This window comes from Candoia aspera, chromosome 17, assembly GCF_035149785.1.
Source record: "Candoia aspera isolate rCanAsp1 chromosome 17, rCanAsp1.hap2, whole genome shotgun sequence".
NCBI lineage: Eukaryota > Metazoa > Chordata > Lepidosauria > Squamata > Boidae > Candoia > Candoia aspera.
Window position 1 is genome coordinate 6,450,503 of NC_086169.1, and position 26,228 is coordinate 6,476,730.

Here is a 26,228-nt window from a genome sequence, read left to right on the forward strand (position 1 = left end):
AGTGGGGGAAAGGGAGGAAGGGAGGAAGGAAAGGAGAGAAAAGGAGGGAGGGAGAGAAAAGAAAGAAAGGGAGGGAGAGAGAGAGGGATGGACAGAAAAGAAAGAGAGCAAAGAGAAAGAGAGAAAGAGAGAAAAGAAAGAGGGAGGGAGAGGAGAGGAAAGGAAAGGAAAGGAAAGGAAAGGAGGGAGGGAGGGATATAGGGAAAGAAAGAAGGAAGGAAAGGAAGAAAGAGGGATGGAGGGAAAGAAGGAAAGAAAGGGAGGGAGGGAGGGAGGGAAAGAAAGGGAAAAGAGAGGGAGAGAAAAGAAAGGGAGAGGGAGAGGGAGAGGGAGAGGGAGAAGGGAAGGAAGGAAGGAAGGATTGAGCCAAGGGGAAAAGCGAAGAGGCGGGTCTTCGGTCTCCCAGCAACGCAGGTATAATCCTCATTGGCCGGATGAGTCACGGGGGCGAGTCCGCCCGATCGGAGAGATGAATGGAGGAAGCGAGAAGGGGCGTGGCAGGAAGTTGGACGTCGCGCCAGAGGCGAGGTGCAGGTGAGGAGGGGGCGGTTCAGCGGAGTCTCGAGCAACTTGGCGGCTCTCCGGGCGGGCACGTGGGCTCGGCGCGGGGGGCGGGAGCCTCTTGGGAGGGGGCGCACGTGCACGGCCCCTCCGGGTCTGGCCGGGAGCTGCGTCGGGGCATCATCGCTGCCCGCACCGGCTGCTTGCCGGTCGCCCAAGATTCAGGAGGGCCGTCGCCTGGAGCCCTCTGGGGGCAGCCCACCCCGCTTAAAAAGGAAGGTTCTGGTCCTCATGATTTTGAACGAAGGAGCGATTGCCCATAGAGGAAGCTGGTTGCCACCGAAGCGCTTAATTTAGCATTGCCAGCCCCGTCTGCCAGCGGGTTTCCAGGATTTTGGAAAGGCGGTTCCCCCCTTCCCCGGCCCGTACCTGGAAATGCCCGGGACGGAATGAAGGTGTAGGACCTTCTGCGTGCAAAGCAGGGCTCTGCCCGTCCTCATAGCAAGCCATGAAAACGGCCCCTGAATGATTGCCCCTCTTCAGATAAAAAGGTACAATTTTAGTGGATTTGGTTTTTTTTCCTCTTTTCCAGATCCAGAGCAAAAGATTTTATACCTGGGAGTCGCTGCTTGAATTCAGGAAGAATTGGAGGTACTTGGGACTGTTAAGGATAGACTGGCCCCTCCTTCCTTCTTTCCTTCACAGAGGACCGGTTTGGTGCAGCCCTGAAGGTGCTGAGCTAGAAACCAGGAGTGTGTGAGTTCACCCTTAGTCAGGAAAGCCGGCTGGGTGACTTTGGGCTAGTCCCCCTCTCTCAGCCTGACTCACCTCGCAGGGTTGTTGTGGTGGAGAAAATGGGAGGCAGGAGGATTAGGTATGTTCGCCCCTTGAATTATATATTAAAAAGGCAGGATAAAAATAAAATAATAATAATATAATAATAATAATAATTCCCCTTCCTCCATGGGGGGACAAAACTCTCTCTTATTCACAGATCCCCCTTACACCGCCATGTTACTTGGCATGAGAATTCAGGGGGCTGGACCCCTGCTTTGGGTGCTCTGCTGAGTCTTCAAGGTGCTCTGCACCCTCCCCAGATGCTGGCGTAGATTAGGAGGGGCAGTGCCTGGCCAACAGGCCAGTTTTCATGGAAGAAATCTCTGCATTTAATAGGCTTTGAAGGGAGGTGAATGGGAGAGACAGAAAGAGAACGAAAGGCAGCAACATTGAAGACTTTGGATCTGAAGCTGTAAATTGCATTCAAATCAATCTTTACAGTACAGTCATCGACCAGCAGAAGGGGGTGGGGTATGGCCATTAAAAAGAAGCATACAAATATAAGGGTGTAAGAAAAATAAATATATTTATATTTATTATGAATGTAAAACCTAGGATCTAAAAAGTGAAAACCTCAAAGGAGTTATAAGACGCTAAATAAAGTACATTGGTTAAGATATAACCCTGAGAATTATATCGGGGGTCCTTGACATGCTCCCATTTCTTGGGCTGTTGACTTCAAAGGAAAAAGTTGGGGGGGGTGGCCTTGGCCTTGGATGCAGGGAGAAGAAAGGAGGAGGTTGGATTAACACTGTCCCTCCCCACCCATCCCTCGTCATCTTAAAAATCCCTGGTTGCCCAACATTACTCATTTATTTCAGTCTGACTTCTCTTCCTTAAGGCTGTTTCCCTGGGTCATTGGCTAGACTAGTATTTCTCAACTTCATCAACTTTAAGCTGTGTGGACTTCAACTTCCAGAATTCCCCAGCCACCCATGCAGCTTGATTCCCTAGCATGCTGGCTGGGGAATTCTGGGAGTTGAAGTCCACACAGCTTAAAGTTGCTGAGGTTGAGAAATGCTGTGTTAGACTGTAGGCTCCATGGGGCAGAGACTAATTCTCTTGGAAGCCCTGAGGAACTGCAGGGTTAGGGTGAGGCTGCAGCCTGGTGCAAAAGAGACCACGCCCCCTTTCCTTCCTCAGTTTCCATGATGGCTGCCGAGAGGAACAACACACAGTTTGCCCTTTTAGCAATAAGCTTTTAAAAAAAATCTAATGCAAGTCAGTTCCTCTGCTTTGCCAAGTGGCAACCTGGTAGATCTGCATTTGCCTTCAATCCAGGGCTCCTCTATGTATTACTTCTAAGCGAGGGTGAATATTGGATTATGGGATTTGCAGTCCTGTGTAGGGTTTACAGGATGGGATTTGCAGTCCGGCCCAGACAAGATGCAGTCCCCCTCCCTGTTCTGCAAGGCTGAGTGGCTGCTTTCATACCCAAATCTTTCTTTGGCAGATTAAGCCCCATGAAATAATGAACTTGCTTCCCCTTGAATTGTATTTTCCATATTTGAAGCTTGCTGTCTCTTTATCCTGCCTCATCATTCTTATTTTTAGCCTGGCAAGGGCCCATTACATTGACACTGGCTGATGAATAACCTAAGGAGGCTAGGAAAAGCCAGGTCTGCTCTTAATAAATGCTTACTCCTTTCATCATGGAAACTTTTATTTTACTTTTGGGTTTTAGGGTACGAAGGACAATGTTTTTCTCTCCTGTAAATTGAGCCAGGATTGTGTTTGAATGAAAAGCAGGTTAGAAATGCCGAAAATCATTAAAAACAGCTGTTTTTTTAAAAAAAGCATGTTTTATGCACTTCAGCGGAGATGTGATGTGACAGACCCAGGGAGAAATTCATCCTCAATTGCAGTGTGAAGAAAAAGGCAGGTCCTGGTCTCTGGCTGTCACTTTTCCTGCAGGGCCCGCAGGATTGGCTGCAGGACCCTCGGGGGCGGGGCTGACTGTTTGAAAGAGATGAATGAGGGAGAATTGTGGGTGTGGCAGGAAGCTGAGCATAGCAAGAAACAGGTGAGGGGCTGGGGGTGGGGAGGGAGTAACAGAACACAGGTAGGAATTGATTTTGCAGCAGAAGATCGCTGGCCAGTTTCCCGGGGTGGGTGCACATTTTTTGCATGCTCGGGTGTTTGGTGGCATTGGAAAAACCGGGTCTTGCCTACCCAGAGTGTGCAAAATTTGGATGGAATTGGAGCATTGGGGAGAGATTGTGCCCCCATACAAGGCTTTGCATGAGGACAGGTTGCTTCCATCCTACCATCGCTGCAGAAAGGGTTGCTGTGCTTGGGTGCCAGTAATCCAAAACCAGGGTGCCAGCTGGGAAATCCACGCGGCTAAAGGGTCCAGTGACTGTGTTTTTCTCGGGAAAGAATAAAGGACAAATGGGGAAAATCTGAAAGAGGTTCATCAGGATAAAGAAACTTAATGGTTGACGTTTATAACTTTACTTTGCAAAGGAAAATTCGAGGGCCAAGCCAAGAAAAACTTGAGAAGAACACATGTTCTAATAAAAATGTCTGAAGCCAAACAGCATGTGTAAAGTTATTTTAAAAAGAGAATTCAATTTCCGTATTTTTCACCTGAATGGGAAAGAGTGTGCGTGAAGTGGTACCGTTTGTTCAAGGACCAAAATCAAGGATGAAGTGAGGTTTGCAGAAATAAATCCAACCCAGAAATAAACCCAAAGGACAGCTTTCTGAAATAAAGGACCATTCTTTAGAATAAAGGACGTACGGTCATGCTGTTTTTTGCAGGCCGGCGGAATGGTGGACTCACACTACGTTCTGCCCAACGACATTGGGATTGCGACCCTGGATTGCGCTGAAGCGTTTGAGCTGTTGTCATCAGAAGAAAAACGCTATGCTCACTACTTGTCGCGAGCTTGCTGGTATGGTGGACTTGTGGTCCTGTTGCAAACTTCCCCGGAATCACCCACAATCTACGTTCTCCTCTCCCGCATCTTCCGAGCCCAGGACCCGAGTCAGTTAGAAGAGGTGGCCCGTTCTCTCGGTCTCACAGATGAAGAGTATCAGGTATTGGAGATCGGGGTTTGGCTTGTCTGCAGGGTGGCTAGTGCAGTAAGCCATGATTTGCGTTATATGTCATCCTGATTTACCTGTGGTGCACTTACAAGCACACACTAAATAAAGCAGGAAGCTAGCTTGGTGTACAGGTAGTCCTCGACTATGACTGTTTGTTTAAACGACCATCCAAAGTTACGACAGTGCTGAAAAGGTGACTTACGACCAGTCCTCACACTTACGACCGTTGCAACATTCCCTGTGGTTGCATGATCAAAATTCAGGCATTTGGCAACTGGCAGGTATTTATGACGGTTGCAGCATCCTGGGGTCATGTGATAGCCATTTGCAACCTTCCCAGAGGGCTTCCAACAAGCAAAGTCAATGGGGGAAGCCAGATTCGCTTAATAACTGCATGATTTGCTTAACTGTGGTGATTCGCCTAATGACCATGACAAAAATGGCTGTAAAATTGGGTGCAACTCACTTAACAACCACACTGCTTAGCAACGGCAGTTCTGGTCCCAATTGTGGTCATAAGTTGAGGACTGCCTATAGTGGTTAAAGGTGCTGGACTAGAAATCAGGGGACTCTGAGTTCTAATCCTGCCTTGGATTTGGGCCAGTCCCTTGCTCTCAGTCCTGGAAAGAAAGGCAAACCACTTTGAAAATGTTGCCTAGAAAACTGCATGGACTTGTCCCTGTAATCGCCGGGAATCAAGACTGACTCCAAGGCACGAGAAAAATATGAATATATAAAGCTGCTAGCACTAAACTACTACTAAGGAGACCCACTGTAGTACCTACTAATTCAGTGTTTCTCATCCTTGCCAGTTTAAGATGTGTGGACTCCAACTCCCAGAATTCCCCAGCCAGCATTCTAGGGAGTCAGGCTGCAAGGCCTGGCCTTTATTCATGAGTAAACGAAATAAAAGTTTAATTTTCAGGTGTTATTTTTCCATCGCTGTCCTCTGTGGTGTCTTTCTTTTCCTTCTGTCTGTTGATGCAGCTGTGGTTTTGTGAAAAGTAAAGGGATTCTCGATGGCATTCTCCCCTGCAGGCATTTCTGGTTTACGCAGCAGCCGTCTATGCCAACATGGGCAACTACAAATCCTTTGGGGATACCAAATTTGTCCCCAGCCTTCCCCAGGTGAGTGCCAAGAGAAGAATGCATGGCCAGATCGATCAGCAGCCTTTTACCTTCTGCCTTCCAACCAATTGGAAAGCTCCTTTGGCCTCATTGGCCGAGCTGTCGAGGGAGGGGGCGGAGTCTCAACTGTGGCCCCACCCACTAGGTTCCCGGCATTTCTGAGCATTTTATTTCGATTTTTTCCCCCTTTTTATTTCGATTTATGGTTTTTGTTCTTTTAATTTTTCTAGGAGAAACTGAAGCAGCTGGTGTGGGCAAGCCAGGCGTTTTTGCAAAACCCAGAAGAGATGGCAGCTTTGTGGGACAGCTGCGGAAACCTGATGTTCTCCCTGGACCCCCTTCGGAGGCATTTAGGGCTCAGTGGTGAGGTATTGTCCTTGTGCCCACCCCAGACCCATTTGTAAGGGGAATCAACCATTTGGGTGGTGGGATGGGGCTCTGACATCCAAGCCTATTGCTATGGGGGTACCTCTCCCCTCTCTTCCTTATCTTTAGGGGATTTCCACGTACTTCTCTGCAAATTGTACCATGGAAGATGCAAAGCTGGCTCAGAAATTCCTGGATTCTCAGGTGCTGTGAGAATTCTCTTGCTCTGGGTTGGACTGTACCATTTGGGGAGGAGGGTAGAATTACTGAAGGAGAGACAGGAAAGGATGAGTGGATTGGGGCCAGCCTCCTCCAATCTGGCTGTCCTCCAATACTTCAACTCCCAGAATCCCTCTGCCAGGAAGACCATTGCTGAGAATTCTGGGAGCTGATACTGCCTTCCAGTTATAGTGGTTAGGGCACCTGGCTAGAATCCAGGAGGCTGTGAGTTCTAGTTCCGCCTTAGGCATGAAAGCCGGCTGGGTGACCACTCTCTCAGCCCAAGCCACATCACGGGGTTGGTGCTGTGGAAAAATAGGAGGAGGAAGGAGTATTAGGTATGTTCACTGCCTTGAGTTATTTATAAAAAAAATAATAAAAGGCGGGCTAAAAAATAGATAGATAGATAGATAGATAGATAGATAGATAGATAGATAGATAGATAGATAGATACGGACGGACGGACGGACGGACTTCGGCCCCCAGAATTTCCCAGCCAGCTTGGCTGTTGCTGAGAATTCTGGGAATTGATGTCCTAGCTGGAGAAAGCTGGGTCAGGAGATGCTACCGTGTGACTCAATGTTTTCTACCGTGGAGGGCAGAGTCGGTTCTTAGATGTAACAAGGTTAAGGCTGGCAGTTAGTAACTGCATTCAGACAATATGTTCAACTTTGACACAGTGTTAAATCATTACCAAACCCAGTAACTAGTAAGACCCAGCATTAATTGATTAATTAATGATTAACACTAACCAAGGCTAGTGTGTTATGTAAGTTTGTTTGCTAAATCTGTATAAAGGTAGAAACACCTTGGAAAGCCACCGTGGTATGGTGGTTAAGGCAATGGACTAGGAGTGGGGAGACCCAGGTTAAAGTCCATCCTCAGCCATTAATAATCCCTGGGTGAGTTGGGGACAGCCCTCCCTCTCTCAACCCAACCTACCTCACAGGGTTATTGTAGGGAAAATTAGGGAGAAGGTTTGCAATCAAGGATGGATGGCTGGCCCAAGGTGAGAATTCCAGGCTCAGTTCCCCGAAATCTCCAGTTGAGGAAACTTTGTAGGATGCTGCTTCCAGCCAGACCAAGAAGTATTGAACTCAATGGGCAGATGGGTTCCGACCTGATGGACGACAGAAATCCTTCCTGATTTTTCCTGTATGTCTTTCCGATGCCTTTTCTTTCTTCTGCAGAACATCAGCGCATACAACACCAGGCTTTTTAAGACAGAGGCGGGAGGGAAAATGAACTACCAAGTCCGTCTGGCTTCGGTGCTTCAGGATGGTAATGGCTGGACAATCTCCCTGCCCCCCCGTCTGCTTTCTCTTTCTTAGCCCTCCTTGTCTGGGCCCAATGATGACCCTTAAGGAGCATTAATGGCATTAATTAACATTAAGAACATGCCCCTAAGACAGTGTTTCTCAGCCTTGGTCACTTTAAGCTGTGTGGACTTCAACTCCCTGGTCACTTTAAGCTGTGTGGATTTCAACTCCCAGAATTCCCTAGCCAGCTTAGCTGGCTGGGGAATTCTGGGAGTTGAAGTCCACACAGCTTAAAGTGACCAAGGCTGAGAAACACTGCCCTAAGACGTTAATATGTAATGCTGTGAGCCTTTTGGATCATGCTACTTAATACGTCTTTTGTGGTGCCTTTCTCAAAATAAACTTATATTTTTATCATGGCTTTACAAACTGCTGTTGGCTGAGTCACCTGGGGCAATTCAGAATGGACTCCAGGTGATCAGATATTTTGGGGGGTGAGGGGTGGGAGGAATCATTTCAGGGCAGAAGATATGGCTACTTTATGAAATCTGGAGTTTATCCAGTCAAGGCCTAGATGGAGGAACTCAGCTACATGCTGGAACAAAGACAAGATATAAATGGTATGAATAAATGGTATAGTATAAATGAATAATAAAGCTGGAAGAAAGGAAGGTGTAAATTTTATAAATTAAAAAAAAACATGAATGAGGAAGCTTTTCCATGATAAAATATTCCAGTCCACCAGCCTAGATGGAGGAGCCTCAATTACATGCTGGAAAGAAGGACAGGATATAAATTTTATAACTAATCCAGAAGACCGTAATTAGTTAACGATAAGATAGCTCTCATTCCTCATCCCCATCTGTTTATTTACAACATTTTCATGCTGCTCTTTACCACCCAGAACGTATGGGTGGTTGCCAAATTATAAACCGGGTTGCCAAATAATAAATGCATCCAGTTTTAAAAATCTCTATCTACCACTAAAACTCACACTGTGTTAATCTTTTTGTCTGTCTGTGCCCTCAAGTCAGCCCAAACGGTGCATTGTACCCCAACAATTTTTGAATCAAGGTACCTAAAACCGGCTAGCTTAAAGAATGCATAAAAAATCTGGGACCCGTTACTCCTGTGGAATTGAAATTTCCATGATGTTCAGACCAGTTTTATTCGCAAAGTTGTGACCATTGCAGCATTCCCATGGTCATGTGATCGTGATTTCCGATGCTCCCTGCCAGCTTCCCCCAAGCAAAGTCCATGGGGAAGCCGGCAGGAAGTCACTCCTGCTCCCACTGCTTTTTTGCCGGCCCGTGGTCATTTTGTTTCTCTGTTTAGGTAAGTAAATATTGACATGATTGGTGTTAATTTGCCACTACAGTTGTTTTTCTGTTTATGATGTCTACCAGCCCTTCTCAACCTTTTGACCCTGGAGGAACCCTTGAAATATTTTTCAGGCCTCGCTCGGGGAACCCCTGCCCCTTCAGGCTCAAATCTAGGCCAGAAGTTACCAAATTATTATATTCGTTTCATGGATAGGCCTGGATATAGGCATTAACAGTGTCCTTAAACTAAAAATAAAGAATGGAACTTACCTCTTTAATGTGAAGTTGCCTGAATTTGAAATAATTTTTCAAATAAATCGTGATGGCCCAGGGAACTCCTGGTGACCTCTTCCATAACCCTGCTTGAGAAACCCTGATATGTACTCTGCTTAGATGATCACAGGGCTGTCCAGCATTGGGGTAAAAAAAATATGGTCAGCCTAAAATTTAATGTTCATTCTGGTCCCATCAGACTTCACTGCCTTTCTCTCAAAGGATGAGCCGACGGGTCACGAGGTTGTCTAATATATATTACGGTTTTGAAATCTCAGAGTGTTTAATTGTATTTATTTATTTATCCATCATGTTTTTATCCCCGCCCATCTCCCCCCTGTAATTTTGCCGGAAACAAGCCACAGAGGGCCAGCACATCTTTTAAAAGGCCGAATTCTCTCCCTTTCTTCTTCAGAACCCCAGCTTGATGAGACAACTGCCAAACTGAAGGGCTTCCAGTTTGACGGCTGCATTTTTACCGTGACGCGAGGCGATTACGGTCCAATTCTGCAGAGGGTTGTGGAGAACGTGGAGAAGGCACAGGTGAGAAGCTTGTTGGGGTGGAAGAAGCTTTTTCTTGGCCTGCATTACCAGCTGCCTTACGAACGGAAGGGCTCGGGCGAAGATCTTGGAGGCTTACGTGTCCTTCTGCCACCTTTGAGGCCTGCAAAGCAAAAGCAGATCCTCCCCTCCCGTATTTTAAAAAATGCAAACAGGGCAAGCTTTCCATGAATTCTTCTGCCCTTTTCTTAAGCCAAGGAGAGAGGAGCTGTATTCAGATCTTTTATCTGGAGGCACCTCGGCTTCAGCAGGGCCGTGCCGCAGAGTGGCTGCGTTCACACATGTTTCCTCGGGTCCCTGAATTAACCCTCTTTGCCATCGGCCCAATATTTGGAACTGCGGACTAGCCAAACAGGCTGGGGTCACTGAACGTGCAAAGTCAACCAACTGACAGGGGTCAACAGTGACCCAGTTTGGCACGTGTGCAAATACAGCTATTCAAATTGCGATTGGCTGATTCACCAGGCTGTGTTGTGTGAATGCAACCCCTGTTGGCAGTTGAGGCAGAAATAGAAGTCAAGGGTCTTCCCCAACAAGATGCAGTGTAGATTTGTTATAATAATAATGTTCTCTAAGGCTATCTTGGGATTCCTGCTCCTAGAATTCTCTAACCTGGTGATCCAGGGATGTCTTAAGACTACAACTCCCAGAATTCCTCACCTGGGGAATTCTGGAGTTGGCTAACCTTGCTGCATTCCAGCTTCTGCTGGCTGACTCCATTCCTGCAGATTTTTCAATTAGATCAGTTTGTTTGGTGGTCATGCAGAAACAAGCCCACTGGTGGCACTTGCTGCGTAGAATGACCTCCTGCTTATGATATCCTACCATTGATTCATTTCAGGCACTGCTCATAAATGTGTGTGTATATGCCTAAACATGTGTACATATACACACACATATTATGTATCTTATATAGTAATAAGGTAATAATGTATGGGGGATGTGGTGGCGCTGCAGGTTAAACTGCTGAGCTTGCCGATCGGAAGGTCGGCGGTTTGAATCCGCATGATGGGGTGAGCTCCCGTTGCTAGTCCCAGCTTCTGCCAACCTAGCAGTTCGAAAACATGCAAATGTGAGTAGATTAATAGGTACTGCTTTGGCGGGCAGGTAACGGCGTTCTGTTTAGTCATGCCGGCCACACGACCATGGTGGAAGTGTCTTTGGACAGACGCCGGCTCTTCGGCTTTGAAACGGAGATGAGCACCGCCCCCTAGAGTCGTACACGACTGGACTTCATGTCAAGGGAAACCTTTACCTTTACTAATAATGTATTAAACTTGTATCCCACCCGACTCTCTACAACTCTGGGCAGCTCAACAATCAAACAAAGAAATTACAATAAAATCAATAAAAGGTAAAGATGAAAAATGGCGGGCTTGATGAAGCAAGGGGCCAAAGTCTCCCTCGCCAAAGTCTTGGTATATAAATAAGACATATAATAAGGAACATATATAAGACATATATAATGCATAACTCAACACATGTGTGTGTAACATAAGCCGTTCAAGAACAACAAAGGGAATTCACAGCTGGGAAAGTGTCTGCCTGCCTGTCTTTATATATCTTCCCCAGCTGTGAATTCCCTTTCTTGTTCTTGAATGACTTGGTTTTTGTTTTATGAATTGGTTTTGAGTTGACTTGGTTTCTGAGTTATTTAGCAAGGCAGATTTAGCACGGATGCTGTGCACCAGTGTTTCTCAACCTCAGCCACTTTAAGATGTGTGGACTTCAACTCCCAGGATTCATGGCTGGCTGGGGAATTCTGGGAGTTGAAGTCCACGCATCTTAAAGTGGCTGAGGTTGAGAAACAGTGCTCTACACCCTTTGCTGTTTCCCCACCAGAAACATACTGCCAGCCCCATTCAGATGGAGATGTTGGAGCACTACATAGCCAGCTTCAAGCAGGGGTCCATCCCTGCTCACAAAGAAGGGTCTCGCTGCTGGATTCGCGACAAAAGCCCCATCGTGGAAAGGTGAGTTTTGGGCCCTGTTGAGGTTGGCCCCAGAAATCGATGTTGTCCTTCATCCGGAGGAGACAGTCGAACGGCTTAATTCTCTGAATCTCAGATCAGCTTGTGAATTTATCGTTCACCCCAAGCATCTTAAATTGCTTACTTGGCATCGGCTGGAACTGGCTGTCAGATACAGGCGTACCTCGGAGATATTGCAGGTTCGGTTCCAGAATATCTGGAACGCAATATCTGCAAAGCACAATAAAGCCAAGTGCAATAAAAATGAGGTATGCCTGTGAAAGAGAAGGGGTGTGGACATCCAGGCTCTACCCATTTTGTTCTGGCTCTGTCTCCTTGTGGCATGCCATTCAAAAACCCTGAACTCCATTTGACTTACTTAAGCTTAGTGTTTTGTCTGAACCCAGCCAATTGTAGCTTACAGGTAGTCCTTGACTTATGACCATTCGTTTAGCGACCGTTCGAAGTTACAGCGGTACTGGAAAAAGTGACTTGCCAGCAGTCCTCGCACTTAACGGCCATCCCCGCAGTCATGTGATAAAAATTCAGGCACCTGGCAACCGGCTCACACGACGGTTGCAGCGTTCCAGGGTCATGTGATCACCATTTGCAGCCTTCCCAGCCAGCTTCCAACAAGCAAAATTGGTGGGGGAAGCCAGATTCACTCAATGACCACAGTGGCTCGCTTAATGACCACGGCAAAAAGGTCGTGACTCCCTTAACCACCGCCTTGCTTAGCAACAGAAGTTCCAGTTCCAATGGTGGTCGTAAGTCGAGGACTACCTGTGTTCATCAAAACTCAGATTAAACAAGCCAGAGCTTAGTGTTGCACGTGGTTGCAAACACCAAGGCCTTTGTGAATCGCAGAGAGGAGTTGATTTAACTTCTGACTATCGCTGAAGTTTGGGGACTGATATCCCAAGTCCACGACCTTCACGTACAAGAATCAGGATGTGACAGAGGCGGCTGTAGCAACCCTGAAAATGAAGTAAATTAAATTGAATTAAAACGTAGCATGTGTATTCGTATGGTGATCTGTGTTGTCGAATTTGCCTTTGCAGCTACATCGGTTTCATCGAAAGCTACCGAGATCCGTACGGTTCCCGTGGGGAGTTCGAAGGTACCCCGCTTTGCCCCCTGAGCATGTTTGAATCTGGGCCGTTAACGGGGACTCGACAGGGGAAGGTTGGAGATGGCCAAGCACCGTCCTTGACTGTCTCCAAAGAAGAACCCAGCGGGGGAATCAACACTCTTTGCAGCCAGAGCTGTGGCTCGGCTTTCCATAAATTATCGGATCTGCAAATGTGGGGAGTCCAAGCCGTTGGCTAATCTGGTGTCTCCCTTTTTCAGGTTTCGTAGCGGTTGTGAACAAAGCCATGAGCGCCAAGTTTGCCCAGCTGGTGGCCCAGGCCGAACACCTGCTGGAAGAGCTTCCCTGGCCCCGCGCCTTCGAGAAGGACCACTTCCTGAAGCCCGATTTCACCTCCCTGGATGTGCTGACCTTTGCTGGAAGTGGGATTCCTGCGGGCATCAACATCCCAAATTGTAAGGCCGCGCTGAGCCCCGACTTGGGTTACGTCCCCTTTACTTCTTTGTTAGTTAGACTGAGTCTTGTCTTTGCTAGAGGAGCTTGCAGAATGCAATGCTTTCACCTTCAATCTTATCCCCAGACCACAACCCTGTGAGGTAGGCCGGCCCGAGAGATTGCAACTGGCCCAGAGTCGCTGAAGAGCCTACATGGCTGAATGCAGATTTGAACGTGAATTTCCCCAGTTTTAGCTCTGCACCTGTAATGGTGGGAAAGACCTTGGGAGACGGGGCCAAGAGACGCTGCCAAGGGAACGGTCAGATAAGAGGTGGCTTAGCCCTCGGCTGCATAATGGGAGGAGAAAGAGGCTCAGGAGGGACCCTCCCTCGTTTCTCGGGCTGTAAAGGAGATGTGGGGGGGGGAGAATTGTACTTTCAGACTTCCAAGATTCTGTCAATGTAGCCTTACAATAAAGTAGAATTAGCTCATCTGGTCTATTAGGGTCTTCCCTGGTCTACCTGGGAAGGCTGACATCAATCTTGCAAATCTGAAAGTACAGATCTCCCACCGTCTGCTTTACAGCCTGAGAAACGAGGGAGGGTCCCTTTTGAGCCTCTTTCTCCACCCATTATGCAGCTGCGGGCTCAGCCTCCTCTTATCCAACCTTAATACGAGCCATGTTTCAATTTGGGAGCTTCACTGCAGCGATGAAACTGAAGTTCTGGCATAGAAACAATGAATGCCTCTAGGCATGTGCAGAGTAGCTCTTTCCTCCCCATGGAGGAATTGCACAGTCCTCTTGTTTTAGAACCAGCAGCTAGAGGCATTTGGTTTGACTTCCCTTTGGGCACTGTGCTTTGTTCAAACAGCCCAGCCAAAATCTGGGTTGCTTTTAAAAGAAACATCAGCCACCATAGCTGCACCATTTCTTTTCCTAGAGGAAAAGGTGACTTTTTCAGATATTTTGGACTCCCACGTTCCATCTAGGAAGGTCCTAAGTTCCCTGCTTGTGTTCTAGCGTCCCAGCGTTCCTCAAGGGCTGCATTCGTACAACACCTTCAGCTTGGTTGGTTTTTAACCTGGGTGGTGCAATGGTGGATTGTTTTATCTGGGGATGGCTGAGCCTGGGGTGCAATCTCAGCCTGTTTGGTGAGCGCACAGTCCAGGGTAGGAATGCCAAGCTGGAAAATGGGTTGCTTCCGTAATCAAGATGTCCACACACCCCTGCTAGATTTCGCTGGCTGAAAATGCAAGTGCTTTTTGGCAGGAAGACGCCCTTTTCTCCCTTCTCAGCCAGCACGGCCTGGCTTGTCTGGGGACGATGGTGGCAGTAGTCCATCCCTTTCTCCTCCTTCCCAGATGACGACATCCGCCAGACAGACGGCTTCAAAAATGTCTCGCTGGGAAATGTGCTGGCAGTCGCTTACGCCACTCAAAAGGAGAAGCTTACTTTCCTGGCCGAGGAGGACAAAGTATGGCCTGCTTTTTTGCGGGGACAAGATGGAGAAAGGGGGGCCAAGCGGGAGGAGGGCTTGAATGTAAGGAAGACCAGCCGGGAAAGAAGGAATCATTTCGAGCTATGGGTGGAGAATCGGGCAAGGAAACCAGGCCCTAATTAGGGTTAAAGAACGTTTATTTGGTTTGCTTTAAGGATCTGATCGATGTTATTCCCTTTTAACGATACGGGATTACTGTTTTGAATTGTCTTTTTTGGGTTTATTAAGATTGGGATTATTAAAATTGTACGATAGCAGACAACTTACGTGCTTTTTAATCTGATTCTTATTATAGCAGACAGAAGCGTATAGAATAGTGGTAGGAAGGGAAGAATTCAATACGTTTTATCTTTTGGAGGGGAGAAAGATGTCTAGGAGGTTTATATGATTTTTTCCCCTTTATTTCAATATAAGGGGAGGAGTAACTGTACTTGGTGATTTTTATTATGTGGTGAAGTGGAATGACTTGCAGAAATAATGGGGCGTTTTGGTTTAATATGGAGTAAGATTGTGGAAATTTTGTGTATCCTTGTTGAAAGTCGGAAGCCTCTCCTTTCTGTAAATTAAAAAACATTCTCTTGTGTTTCTGCGCTTTTTTAGTTTTTCTCTTTCTTTGTAGTTTTGCGTGTGTGGGGTTTTTTGTAGTTTTTATCCTTTTCTTGAAGCTTAATTAAATTTACTGGAAAAAAAAGGAAAGGAAACGAGGCCTCCTTCGCTAACGGTGCGGTGTATTTTGCAGGATCTCTACATCCAGTGGAAAGGCCCCTCTTTCGAAGTCCAAGTTGGCCTCCATGAGCTTCTCGGACACGGCAGCGGGAAACTGTTTGTCCAGGTCAGGCCGTCCTTTCTCTCAACGCCAAGCCTAACCCCACCCCAAAATTACGATTGCTTTTATTTTTAGGCTTGGAGCTGACTTTCTTTCAGAAGCTCAGGGACCACCCCTGTAAGCCTGTGCAGGTCCTCCCTTCCCCAGTTTTTCTCTCTCAAACAACATCCCTGCGAGGTAGGCTGGGTGAAGAGAGAGCATCTGTGGGCCCAGGGAGCCGGTGTAGCTGGGGGGAGGCTTCAACCACCATTTCCCCCTGCTCCACTCAAACTGCTGAACCGCATCCCCCAAAAGAGGATGCTTTGCACAATAGCCTGCATTTTTAAGAGTGTGTCTCAAATTTGTCCGGGCCTGCCTGGAAGCTAAGCAGGGTCAGATATGGTGAGTATTTGGATGAGAGACCTCTTTGGGATATTAGGGTTGGGAATGTGGGGGAAAAAATCCTGTCTTGTTGCTAAGAAAATTATTTGAACATGTCCAGTTTTTCTTGAATGGATCCATATGTAAAGTCAGATTTAACCATTCTTTCCTAGGGTATGTTCGAAGCATGCTTTTTCTCTTTGCAACGGCCTCAGCGGTTGCTCCCTGCTCCAGAAATGTTGATTTGCATGTCTCAATTTATTACAGGTAGTCCTTGCTAAACAACCACAACTGAGACTGGAATTTTGGTTGCTAAGTGATGCGGTTGTTAAGCAAATCCAACCCGATTTTACGACCTTTTTGCAGCGGTCATTAAGCGAACCATGTGCTTGTTAAGCAAATCATACAGTTTCCCCTTGATTTTGCTTGACGAAAGCTGGTTGGAAAGGTTGAAAAATGGTGATTGCATGACTGCGGGATACTGTGACAGTCGTAAATGCGAACTGGTTGCCAAGTGCCCCAAATCACGATCACGTGACTGTGGGGAACACTGCAACGGTTGTAGGTGCGAGAACCAGTTCCAAGTCACTTTTCCCAGCGCTGTCATAAGTCCAAACCATCACTAAACGAATGGTTGTTAAGCGAGGACTACCTGTATATAGCACACTATTGTTTTAGATTATATTGTGTTTCTCATTGCTGTTTCTTTCTAATCAAACTGTCATTTTAGCTTGATTGCAAACCACTGAGGGGAGGGATTCTTATTTTATTTTGTATGAGATTTATAGACCACCCCAATCTCTTACGATTCTGGGTGGCTTATAAAATGCCACAATAAAGATGCAATGATGATGCAAAATGGTATAATCAAAAGAGAGAGGAGGGTGGCAGGTGCCATTTTAAGATAATTATGATTATTTATTTATTTTTTGTATTTCATCACTGTCCATCTCACTAAGAGCGACTCTGGGTGGGTTTACAATAAAATTAAAATAACTACAGATTAAAATACAATAAAAGCAAAATTCAATTGATGTTCAATTGATTGATCAATATTGGGGCTTTGGGGAAGTGGGTGTGGGATGCTCCCCTTGCTGTCTTCCTGCGAGGAGGGTGCAGGCCTTGACCGGTGGGTTAGAAATCTTCAGAAGCCACGTGTTGATTTGACATTCCAAGGCATTTTGCATCAGATGGGGGTTTTAATGGCCTTTTTCTCTCTTCCTACATAGGATGACTCAGGAACTTTCAACTTTGACCAGACTGCAGTGATCAACCCAGAGACAGGAGAATTGGTGAGGCCTTTTGGCTGGAGAAAGGGATTTACATGCTGTGGGTCATTTTTGAAGCAACGTATTCCTTTATCCCCCCTTGAAAAAAAAACAACATGGCCCTATCATAATATTTTCGGAGCTTCTGTAAGTGTCCCATCGGAGCCCAGAACTTAATAGAACATACTGCAGATTCTCAGTGGCATCTCTTTTGAAGGGAAAAGTACATTTCTAGACCATATGGATAGTAAAGTAAAGTCAGAAACGGAGGGAGGGAGGGAGGGAGGGAGGGAGGGAGGGAGGAGAGAGAATAAATAGGGTTTAGACTATCATTATGACTAGCAGAAGAAGTTACAATGCTATTTCATACCAGTATTACTCTCTTTCCTTCTGTGGATTTTTTAAAATGCAGAACTCATAATATGAGATCACTCCAAAATATTGGCGTCTTTAGGGCCTCATTCACACAACACCCTAAACCCAGGTTGAGAAACAGCTGCTGTGCTCGTGCGACCGTCCAAAGAAAAAAAAGTTGTCTGGGGACTTGGTGTGACGGCCTTGCTCATCCAACATGCTGAGACAGGGCTGGGTCCCTACCCCCTGCTGAATCGCAAACTACCCAAACCCCATGGTAGTCTAGTCTGGCCTGTTGTGTGAACCCAGCCTGCATGCTTCACCTAGCCAAAGCAGAGCTGGAATCAAAACACTTTGTGCGTTTGATTTAGCTTTATAAATCAAGCCAGCATGGTTTATAAACAGGTTTTGTGGCTTGGCACGGCCTTCCACAACGGGGGGCCGTTCAGAAGGGAAGTGGCCATGCTGGCTAAGGATTGTGGGAGTTGAAGTCCCTCCCGGCTGAAGGGCACCAGATGTTGCGCAGACCCAGCTTGTTCTGGCTGAATTGGTGCAACACGATTCTAGCTTATTCAGCCAACTGGCTGTATTTGCCTAACATGCTTAATTTAATTGACTCGTGTGCTCCATAAACTAAGGACCATTCTAAGCCACCCCCTCAAAGAAGAAAAGCTAGCCAAGTGTAATACATTACAGGTAGTCCTTACTTAACAACCACAATAGGGACCACAAAATTGGTTGTTAAGTGGTGCAGTTGTTAAGGGAGCCACCATGTGACCAGACTTGATTTTACGACCATTTTATGGACAGTCATTAAGTGAATCCCAAGTCGTTAAGCAAATTGCTGCAGTTGTTAAGCGAATCCACCTTCCCCGATGGACATTTTTGCTGGAAACCAGCAGGAAAGGTTGCAAATCAGGATCACGAGATCGCAGGACGCTGCAACTGGTCGTAAATGCGAGCTGGCTGCCAAGTGCTGAAATGGCAATCACGTGACCACAAGATGGGGTGACGGTTTGTGACGGTCGTAAGTGCGAGCACAGATCATAAAGTACCTTTTCCGAGGCTGTCATAACTTCAGACTTGTTAAATGAACGGTTGTTAAGCGAGGACTATCTGTAGATGAATGCAAGCCCATAGATCACATCTGATGTGGCTAAGTGTGTCAGGGTAAACCTAAGCCTTCTTTGAGTGATGGGTGAACCCAGTCATGGTGGACCTTCCTTAATGTTTTCTCTGCCCCACCCCGGTCCAGATTCGGAGTTGGTACCAAGGTGGGGAGACCTGGGACAGCAAGTTCTCAAGCGTGGCGTCAAGTTACGAAGAGTGTCGGGCGGAGTGTGTTGGTCTCTACCTCTGTTTGAACAAAGATGTCTTACGGTGAGCTACGACGGGCTTTGGAGGGGGCGGAGGACAGGAGAACAAGGGGACCCTCTTAGCTGCTGGAAAGCTTCATTGTGGGGCAAGAAGAGGTGGGTTCTAAGGTCCGAGCAAGACCATTTGCTCCGTGAAAATCTGGGCCCGTCAGTTTTCCATGGGGGGAAAAGATCCCAAGATTTCATCTTGCTTTCAAGATTGAACATTTCTCTGCCTGGTCGCAGCTGCAGTTGATGGAACAAACTGCAGTTGGGATTCACACGTGGGACACTATAAATGGCAGAGTTGTAAGTTCTCCTTGAGGCTATCTAGTCCATCCCTCTGCTCGGCGGGAATCCAGATTAAAAAGCCCCCACCCCACCGCGGCAGATAGCTGCCTAGCCTTTCCTTGAATGCCTCCAGCAAGGGGTGGGAGAACCCATTCCTTTTCTTGGCAACCAGTTTCCAATGCCCAGCTGTCTAATTTTATGATTTTTTGTTTTTGTTCCACCATGATCTGCATATCTAATCTCACCCTTCATCTGTGTGACTTCTTTTGGGGTTGGGCCAAACTGTATTCACACACAGGGTGGGTTAGCATGGGGGAATTCAGGGTCTGTGTGCGCTGCAAGCTCAGGGTGGAGGGTTTAGGAGGAATAGAAATGACTCTCCTGAATATCTAAGATATTTGGGCTTTTTCCCATCTCAGCTCTCCAGCAGACTCTTCAGACGGGCTGAAACGTTATCCCTGAAGCCCTTGGATTGGGCCAGCTGCTAATGCAAACTCAGCATTTGGGATTGATTTAACAAACTGCAGTCCATAGCTAGCTACCCATGCAATTTTGGAAGAGTTTGGCCTCAGTGTTACCTGTCTTTAAAATGGGAATAAGACTTTCATTCATCCCCGTTCTGTGTGTTTATCTTTTTTTTTTCTTTCCTTCTGGCTGGAGTCATGATTATCCTTTCTTCTTTGTCAGGATCTTTGAACTGAAAGGGGAGGATGCTGAAAATGTGATTTATATTAACTGGCTGAACATGGTCCGGGCAGGGTTGCTGGCTCTGGAATTCTACACGCCCGAATCTGGGACGTGGCGGCAGGTGAGTGTCTGGTTTAGGAACCGTATTTTCCTGGCTTTTCAGTGTGCCCTGTTTGCAAAGGATGAAAATGTTGACTTTATTATTGTTAATTCTATTATTTAATGTATTTATTTGCACGCAGAACTGTTATAAATGTTATTCTGTAACGTTGATGTACTGATTTCTTATTGATGTTTCCAAAGTTGACTAGTCGCTGCTGCAAAGGTCCGAAACATTCACTAATGATAGTTTGTTATTGTTGTTATGTTTTATTTGTAAATAATATAAATGTTGTGTTTATTTATAAATGAGTAAAATATAGTGACAGTGATTAAGCACAATAAATCCGTGTTCCTTGGGCATTTATTAAATTAATACAAATATAATTATATAATATAATTTGTTTACACAATGTTACATTGTGGTTTATACTGTTTTGTTTTACTTTCTGCATTTATTGTTTGTTTATTCTTGTTGTTCTTTTGTTAAATGTTGGCTTTATCACTTCCTGATTTATGGTTTTATTATTGTGTATTTCCAAAATTTACTCGCCCCTCTACAAAGGACTGATCTGTTTTTTTTTTTTAAGGAACATCTTTTATAGCCCATTTTGCAACTGCTCTGGCCAAGGTTGTATTGCCTCCAGGGATGCTCAACCTGCAGAAAAGGAAATTAATAAATGCACAAGGAGTGATTCAGTTAGCTGCGCTTTTAATTCAACTGACATGAAAGCAGCAGATTTAAATTCCCTTGATCCTTTTTCCCTTTTGCTCTGGGCCCCCGTACATTTCAGAGTACAGGAAGTGGCGTGCTACTCAAAGCTGTTGGCGAGTATGTTGGTTTGCAAACAAGATCCGGCACATTGATATACAGGTAGTCCTCATTTAATGACAATTGGGACCGGAATTTCGGTTGCTATGCAAAGTGGTCATTAAGCAAATCCTACCTGATTTTATGACCTTTTTTGCAGCGGTCAGTAAGCAAATCACTGCAGACATTAAGTGAACCATGTGGTCATTAAACGAATCACATGGTTCCCTGTTGATTTTGCTTGCCAGGAGCTGGCTGGGAAGATTGAAAATGGTGATCACATGACCATGGGATGCTGCAGTGGTCATAAATGTGAACCAGTTGCCAAGCGCTCAAATCATGATCATATGACAGTAGGGACACTGTGACGGTCGTAACTACAAGGACCGGTCGCAAGTTGGTTTTTCCAGCACTGTTGTAAGTCTGAACCATCACTAAACAAATGGTTGTTAAGCGAGGACTACCTGTAGAAATTTGGGCAGAACAAATGTACGGCTGGGGAATTCTGGAGTTGAAGTCCACACATCTTAAGTTGCCAAAATTGAGGAACACTGTATGTAACTCCCTGAACCAGCTGTTGAATCGCTACAGAAGAGCTGGCATTTTGCTTTGATCTCTGGGAAATCACATGCTGATTGTCTTTTACGTCCTTGCAGATAGGAGAGGGTGCAAGGTGTCTTTGCCCCCGTTACGACGGTGCCTTCCCTCCTCACGTCCCCTTGTCTCTTTCCCAGGCTCATATGCAGGCCCGCTTTGTCATTTTAAGAGTGCTGCTGGAGGCTGGCGAGGGGCTGGTGTCCCTGCACCACACCACAGGGACAGACGGCAAGCCCAACGCGGTTGTCTTGCTGGACCGTACCAAGATCACCTCAGTGGGAAAACCCGCTCTGGAACGTTTCCTCCGGAAGCTGCAAGTAAGCGAAGTTGTCGGCCCTTTGAGGTCGACCAGGCTTGGAAGCCGAAGTTAGGAACACAAAAACAACTTTTGTTAGAGGTTTAAAGGAACAGAATCTTACCAGTCTGAAGGTGCTTCCCCACTCCCTGCCTTTATCTGCAACAGACCTAGGGAGGGTCAAGTCAAGATGCTTTCTCAGATTGCAGTTCTGGCCCAGACTCAGATTTCTCTTATCCAACCGTTGTCTTGGTTTCAGCTTTTCCTCCTGTCCCTCAGGGTTATTCTCGCATCCCATTACAGGCGGCAACAGCGACAAATGCCCAAATGCAGGAAGGCACTAACAGGAACCAGTCACTAGGGCTTGAAACCATGGTTTCCAACATTGTGGCTGTGTTCCGGCCACACAGATAGCCCAGTTATTGTGTTAATCCATTTTCTGGTTTGGCAGAAGTCCTCAAGAAAGCAAATAGGCCGGGTTTGCAGAGCAAGCCCACGTCACCCCAAAGTAACCCCGGTTTAAACTAAGCAAGGTTAGCCTGTTGTGTGAATATGGCCACTAGGTCTTTCACCGAATGGGTTAAACTCACATCAACATCTCTTGTGAACCCAGCCAACTATGGTCTGTTCAGTACACAAGGATTAAACCATGGTTTTGTGCAGTGTGTAAGCCCTGTTCTGCTCCTATTATAAACAAGGGAATAGGATGGGATAAATGATACAACCTAGGCCTTCTCCAGATGGACTACAGTTTCCATCATCCCAGCCTAGCAGATTGGGTTTTATTTTTATTCACATATTTCTCTGATACAAATAAAACTTAGGAACAAAGTGTTATTTACAGATACAGATATCCTTAAAAGAAATAGATCCGTACCATTAACTCTTGGCTCTTTGAATTACTAGCACTATTTGAACCGGTTTCTCCGGTTATCAACTCATCTTTAGTTGACTGAGCATTAAACCTTGTAGCTGAATTGATGAAATAGTAAGGAAACAATCTTGGATACAGAAAAACAAGATGAGTTTTATTTTTTAAATGATTTTTTAGCACTGAGATACCAACAACTACCCCACCACCAGAACAAAAAAATCCAATAGAGGTTATAAAGTTTAAAAGAACCTATGTATATTGGGGGTGATTAAAATAAATTAAACAGGGGCAAAAGAACCAAATCAAAAACAAAAAGATCCATAGAATAGCCATTAATTAAAATGTAGAATTAATTCAGGCCTGAACTTTGCCACAAAACCTAGTTCACCTTGTCCTCTCTTTTTAGAACATGCAGACTTTTCAAACATAGGTAACAGACTCATAAGTTTCTTTCTGTTTACGTATAAGATTTATCTCTTTTGCTGAGCCCCAAGGCTGGTAGAGCCAATGTTCTTCATGACACGATGAATTCCCTATTTTAGGAATCCAGTTTAAGATCACATTCAGAAGAGCAAGCTGGAATAAGAGCTGAGAAACCAACTAGGGCTGAATGAGAAGGCTTTAAAGATTTGTTAACGGATAAGATACTGGAAGAACAGGATTTTTTTTTTTTGCTTGTATTTTTAGAGAAAGTGATGTCTTGCTGTGCTAAAAGTAAAAGAAAACTGATTTATTTGATTAAGGTTAAAATCTGTGTGTTATTTCTGGTAACTCTTAATGGACTTTTGCTGAATGATGAGATTCTATAATTGTTTAGTGACAAGAGACAAGATATGGGAAGAAGAGGTTTTTTTTACTGAAATACTAGAGGAGGTGATACGTTACTGAAGTTGTTTGTAGTCTGGAGGCACTTCATTATACAGGCAGTCCTCGACTTACAACCACAATTGGAACTGGAACTTCCATTGCTAAGCAAGGCACTCATTAAGTGAGTCACACCTGGTTTTACGAACTTTTTTGCCGTGGTCGTTCAGCAAATCATCGTGGTCGTTAAGTGAATCATGTTAAACGAATCTGGCCCCATTGACTGCTTGTTGGAAGCCGGCTGGGAAGGTTGCAAATGGCGATCATGTGACCCTGGGACGCTGCAACTGCCGTAAACACATGCCGATTGTCAAGTGCCTTGAATTTTGATCACGTGTCCACAGGGTTGTTGTGACAGTCATAAGTGTGAGGACTTTTTCAGTGCTGTTGTAACTTTGAACGGTCACTAAACTAATGGTTGTAAGCCGAGGACTATCTGTATATCCTTCAAAAAAAATCATTTTTTTCCCTCTGCACTTATTTTTTCTTTTTATGTTTTTCTTAGTTTGCATTGGTTTTTTATCTTTGTATTTGTAAACTTTAATAAAAATTATTATTTTTAAAAAAAAGGAAGCACAGCAGGAGAAATGAGGGGAGATTTCCAACAGATGAAAAGTTGTGCGCCATTGTAACTTTAGCAAGAGTGTGCCCGTCTTCCCAGGTGCTGAAATCCACCGCAGACGTCGAAGGGGGACGGAAGCTTTACAAAACCTATTCGGCAGTGACGGATGACAAACCAGAACGCTTTCTAAGCCTGCGTGAGACGGTGCTTTTGCGCAAGGAAGCCCGCAAGCTGTTTGTGCAAGCCAACACCCGGCTGGAGGGTAAGAAGGCCGGGACCCTTAACCTGGTTTACGAGCTTCTCGGTTGTGCAGTTCCACTGATTTTACTTGTGCAGCTCCACTGATTTTACTCAAAGCTCTTCCCAGGACGTTCCAGGGATTTTTTTTTTGATCCTGTCTGTCCTGTAAAGGAATTTAGGGCTGACCTCAGGGAGGGATCAAAGATCTGCTCTGGAGGAGCTTGGTGTCCTAACAGCCAGGAACCACGCTGAGACAAGGAATAGGTCTCTAGTGCTTTATTACTGCTACATTAGACAGAAAATCCTAACAAACCGAAGAAGCGTGGGAAAAACCCAGACGGATAAACCCCAAAGGTTAAGGCGGGTCTGATCTCTGTCTCTTTGAATGGCTGCTCAACTCCTCAGTACTACGCCTGCCTTTTCCCCCCTGGATAGGGGCCCCCTCCTGCTCGCCATCAGTACTCATGACACTTGGAGGAAGGGATTACACAGTCCAGAAATGGAAAGAAACTGTCCTGATTACCAGGAAACACACTGAGGCGAGGACTTGGTCTCTAATATTTATTAGTAGTACTTAACAAGAATCCTAACAAACTGAGAAAGCGTGGGAAAACCCAGCCATATAAACCCCAAAGGTTAAGGCGGGTCCCGATCTGTGTCTCTTTGAATGGCTGAACACTTCCTCAGTGCTACGCATGCGCTTGACAGTCTGGGTGAGAGCCCCCTGCTCGCCATCCTTACTCATGACAGAAACAGGAAAAAAGAAGAAATTCCAGAGAATTCCATCCTGCTTTCGTTTAAAGATTGAGAGCTTGGTCAGGCTTTCAAGTTATCATACCCTACTACAGTGTTTCTCAACTGTGGCAACTCTTAAGATGGGTGGACTTCAACTGCCAGAATTCCCCAGCCAGCATGAAGGAGCTGAAGTCCACCCATCTTAGAGCTGCTAAGGTTCAGAAATACTTCCCTAGTACGATACAGGTAGTCCTCGCTTAATGACCACAATTGGGGCCATAATTTTGGTTGCTAAGCAATACGGTCATAAGTGAATCTGACCTGATTTTATGACCTTTTGTGGCGGTTGTTAAGCAAACCATGTGGTTGTTAAGCAAATCACATGGTTCCCCACTGATTTTGCTTGCCAGAAGCTGGCCGGGAAGGTCAAAAATCGCGATCATGTGACCACGGGACGCTGCAACCGTCACAAATGTGAACCTGTCGCCAAGCGCCCAAATTGTGATCACATGACCATGGGGACGCTGCGACGGTCCTAAGTGTGAGGACTGGTCACAGGTGTTTTTTTTCCCAGCACTGTTGTAAGTCCAAACCGTCACTAAACGAATGGTTGTTAAGCGAGGACTATCTGTAGAGGAGCATTCCTTGAATTGCTGCAGTGTGGGTTTCTTGACATGGCATATCTTAAAGGGCTGGTACAACCAACTCCATTGTCTTTTTCTCCCACATCCCAAAGTATGAGTTTCTGATTACGCCTCTCAAAAGAACAGTCTACCACGATTTGGTCCCAGACTGACCCAGTGGTCCTCCTTCTACTCCCTGGTGTTCTTCTTCGTAACGGCGGAGTGTATTTTGTGAAAATCAGGAAGTGGCTTAGTTTCAGGGCGAGCCCTGGGCTCCCAATAATTTGGAGCGACCAGCTACAACCGACAAACAGGAGGTTTCCAACCCGGGGGATAAAATCCGGTCGGAGACATCGGAAAGGGCAGGATGCTTTTGTGAAGTTTGCTAGCTCACTCTTGCCTTCCTCCCCCAGGAGGTGAAGTCCGGCTTATTCAATACGAAGCCAGCGCAGCGGGGCTGATCCGATCCTTCCGTGACCGCTTTTCCGAAGATGCTGAGGTCCTAGAACGGGAGCTGCTGGAGCTGATTCATGCAGATGCTCATTTCTGGGAAACTTAAGGCAACAGCAGTGTTTCTCAACCGTGGCAACTTTAAGATTGGTGGGCTTAACTCCCAGAATTCCCCAGCCAGCACAGTTGAAGTCCACCGATCTTAAAGCCGCCACGGTTGAGAAACGCTGGGCTATAGGGTGGGCGGGCCCCGGTCTCCCCCTCCCCAGTGAGCCCTCCTGCAGGTCTGTTCTCCCCCCATCACCCCCAGAAATGGGGAACTCACATGCCAGTGATCAAACCTGTGGGGAGAACCATCATGCTAGGAATCCAATAAACGTAAATTTTCTAAAAGTTTGCTGGCTACTGTTTGACTGGTCCCACCAC

The 26,228-nt window shown here is 46.0% G+C and overlaps 1 protein-coding gene across 1 annotated transcript; it reads left to right on the forward strand.

Annotated features, from left to right (window-relative positions):
• Positions 1-1,093: 1,093 nt before the first annotated feature.
• Positions 1,094-26,195, forward strand: DPP3 (dipeptidyl peptidase 3). Its single transcript, XM_063316657.1, has 18 exons — positions 1,094-1,152; positions 4,102-4,380; positions 5,428-5,517; positions 5,748-5,885; positions 6,013-6,087; positions 7,293-7,383; positions 9,372-9,499; positions 11,360-11,490; positions 12,549-12,607; positions 12,838-13,032; positions 14,375-14,487; positions 15,251-15,343; positions 16,927-16,989; positions 18,575-18,699; positions 19,653-19,773; positions 21,297-21,476; positions 23,854-24,016; positions 25,766-26,195. Exons 2-18 carry the CDS (start codon positions 4,111-4,113, stop codon positions 25,909-25,911), a joined length of 2,181 nt encoding a protein of 726 aa, XP_063172727.1. The 5' UTR covers positions 1,094-1,152; positions 4,102-4,110; the 3' UTR covers positions 25,912-26,195.
• Positions 26,196-26,228: the final 33 nt, after the last annotated feature.

What these genes read in the sequence shown, in the direction of transcription:
- DPP3 (XM_063316657.1), top strand. Translation starts at nt 4,111, where the DNA reads ATGGTGGACTCACACTACGTTCTGCCCAACGACATTGGGATTGCGACC. An exon ending in AATCTGGGACGTGGCGGCAG is followed by an intron (nt 19,774 to 21,296) that starts GTGAGTGTCTGG and finishes TCTCTTTCCCAG; the next exon opens with GCTCATATGCAGGCCCGCTT. An exon ending in GTTTCCTCCGGAAGCTGCAA is followed by an intron (nt 21,477 to 23,853) that starts GTAAGCGAAGTT and finishes CCGTCTTCCCAG; the next exon opens with GTGCTGAAATCCACCGCAGA.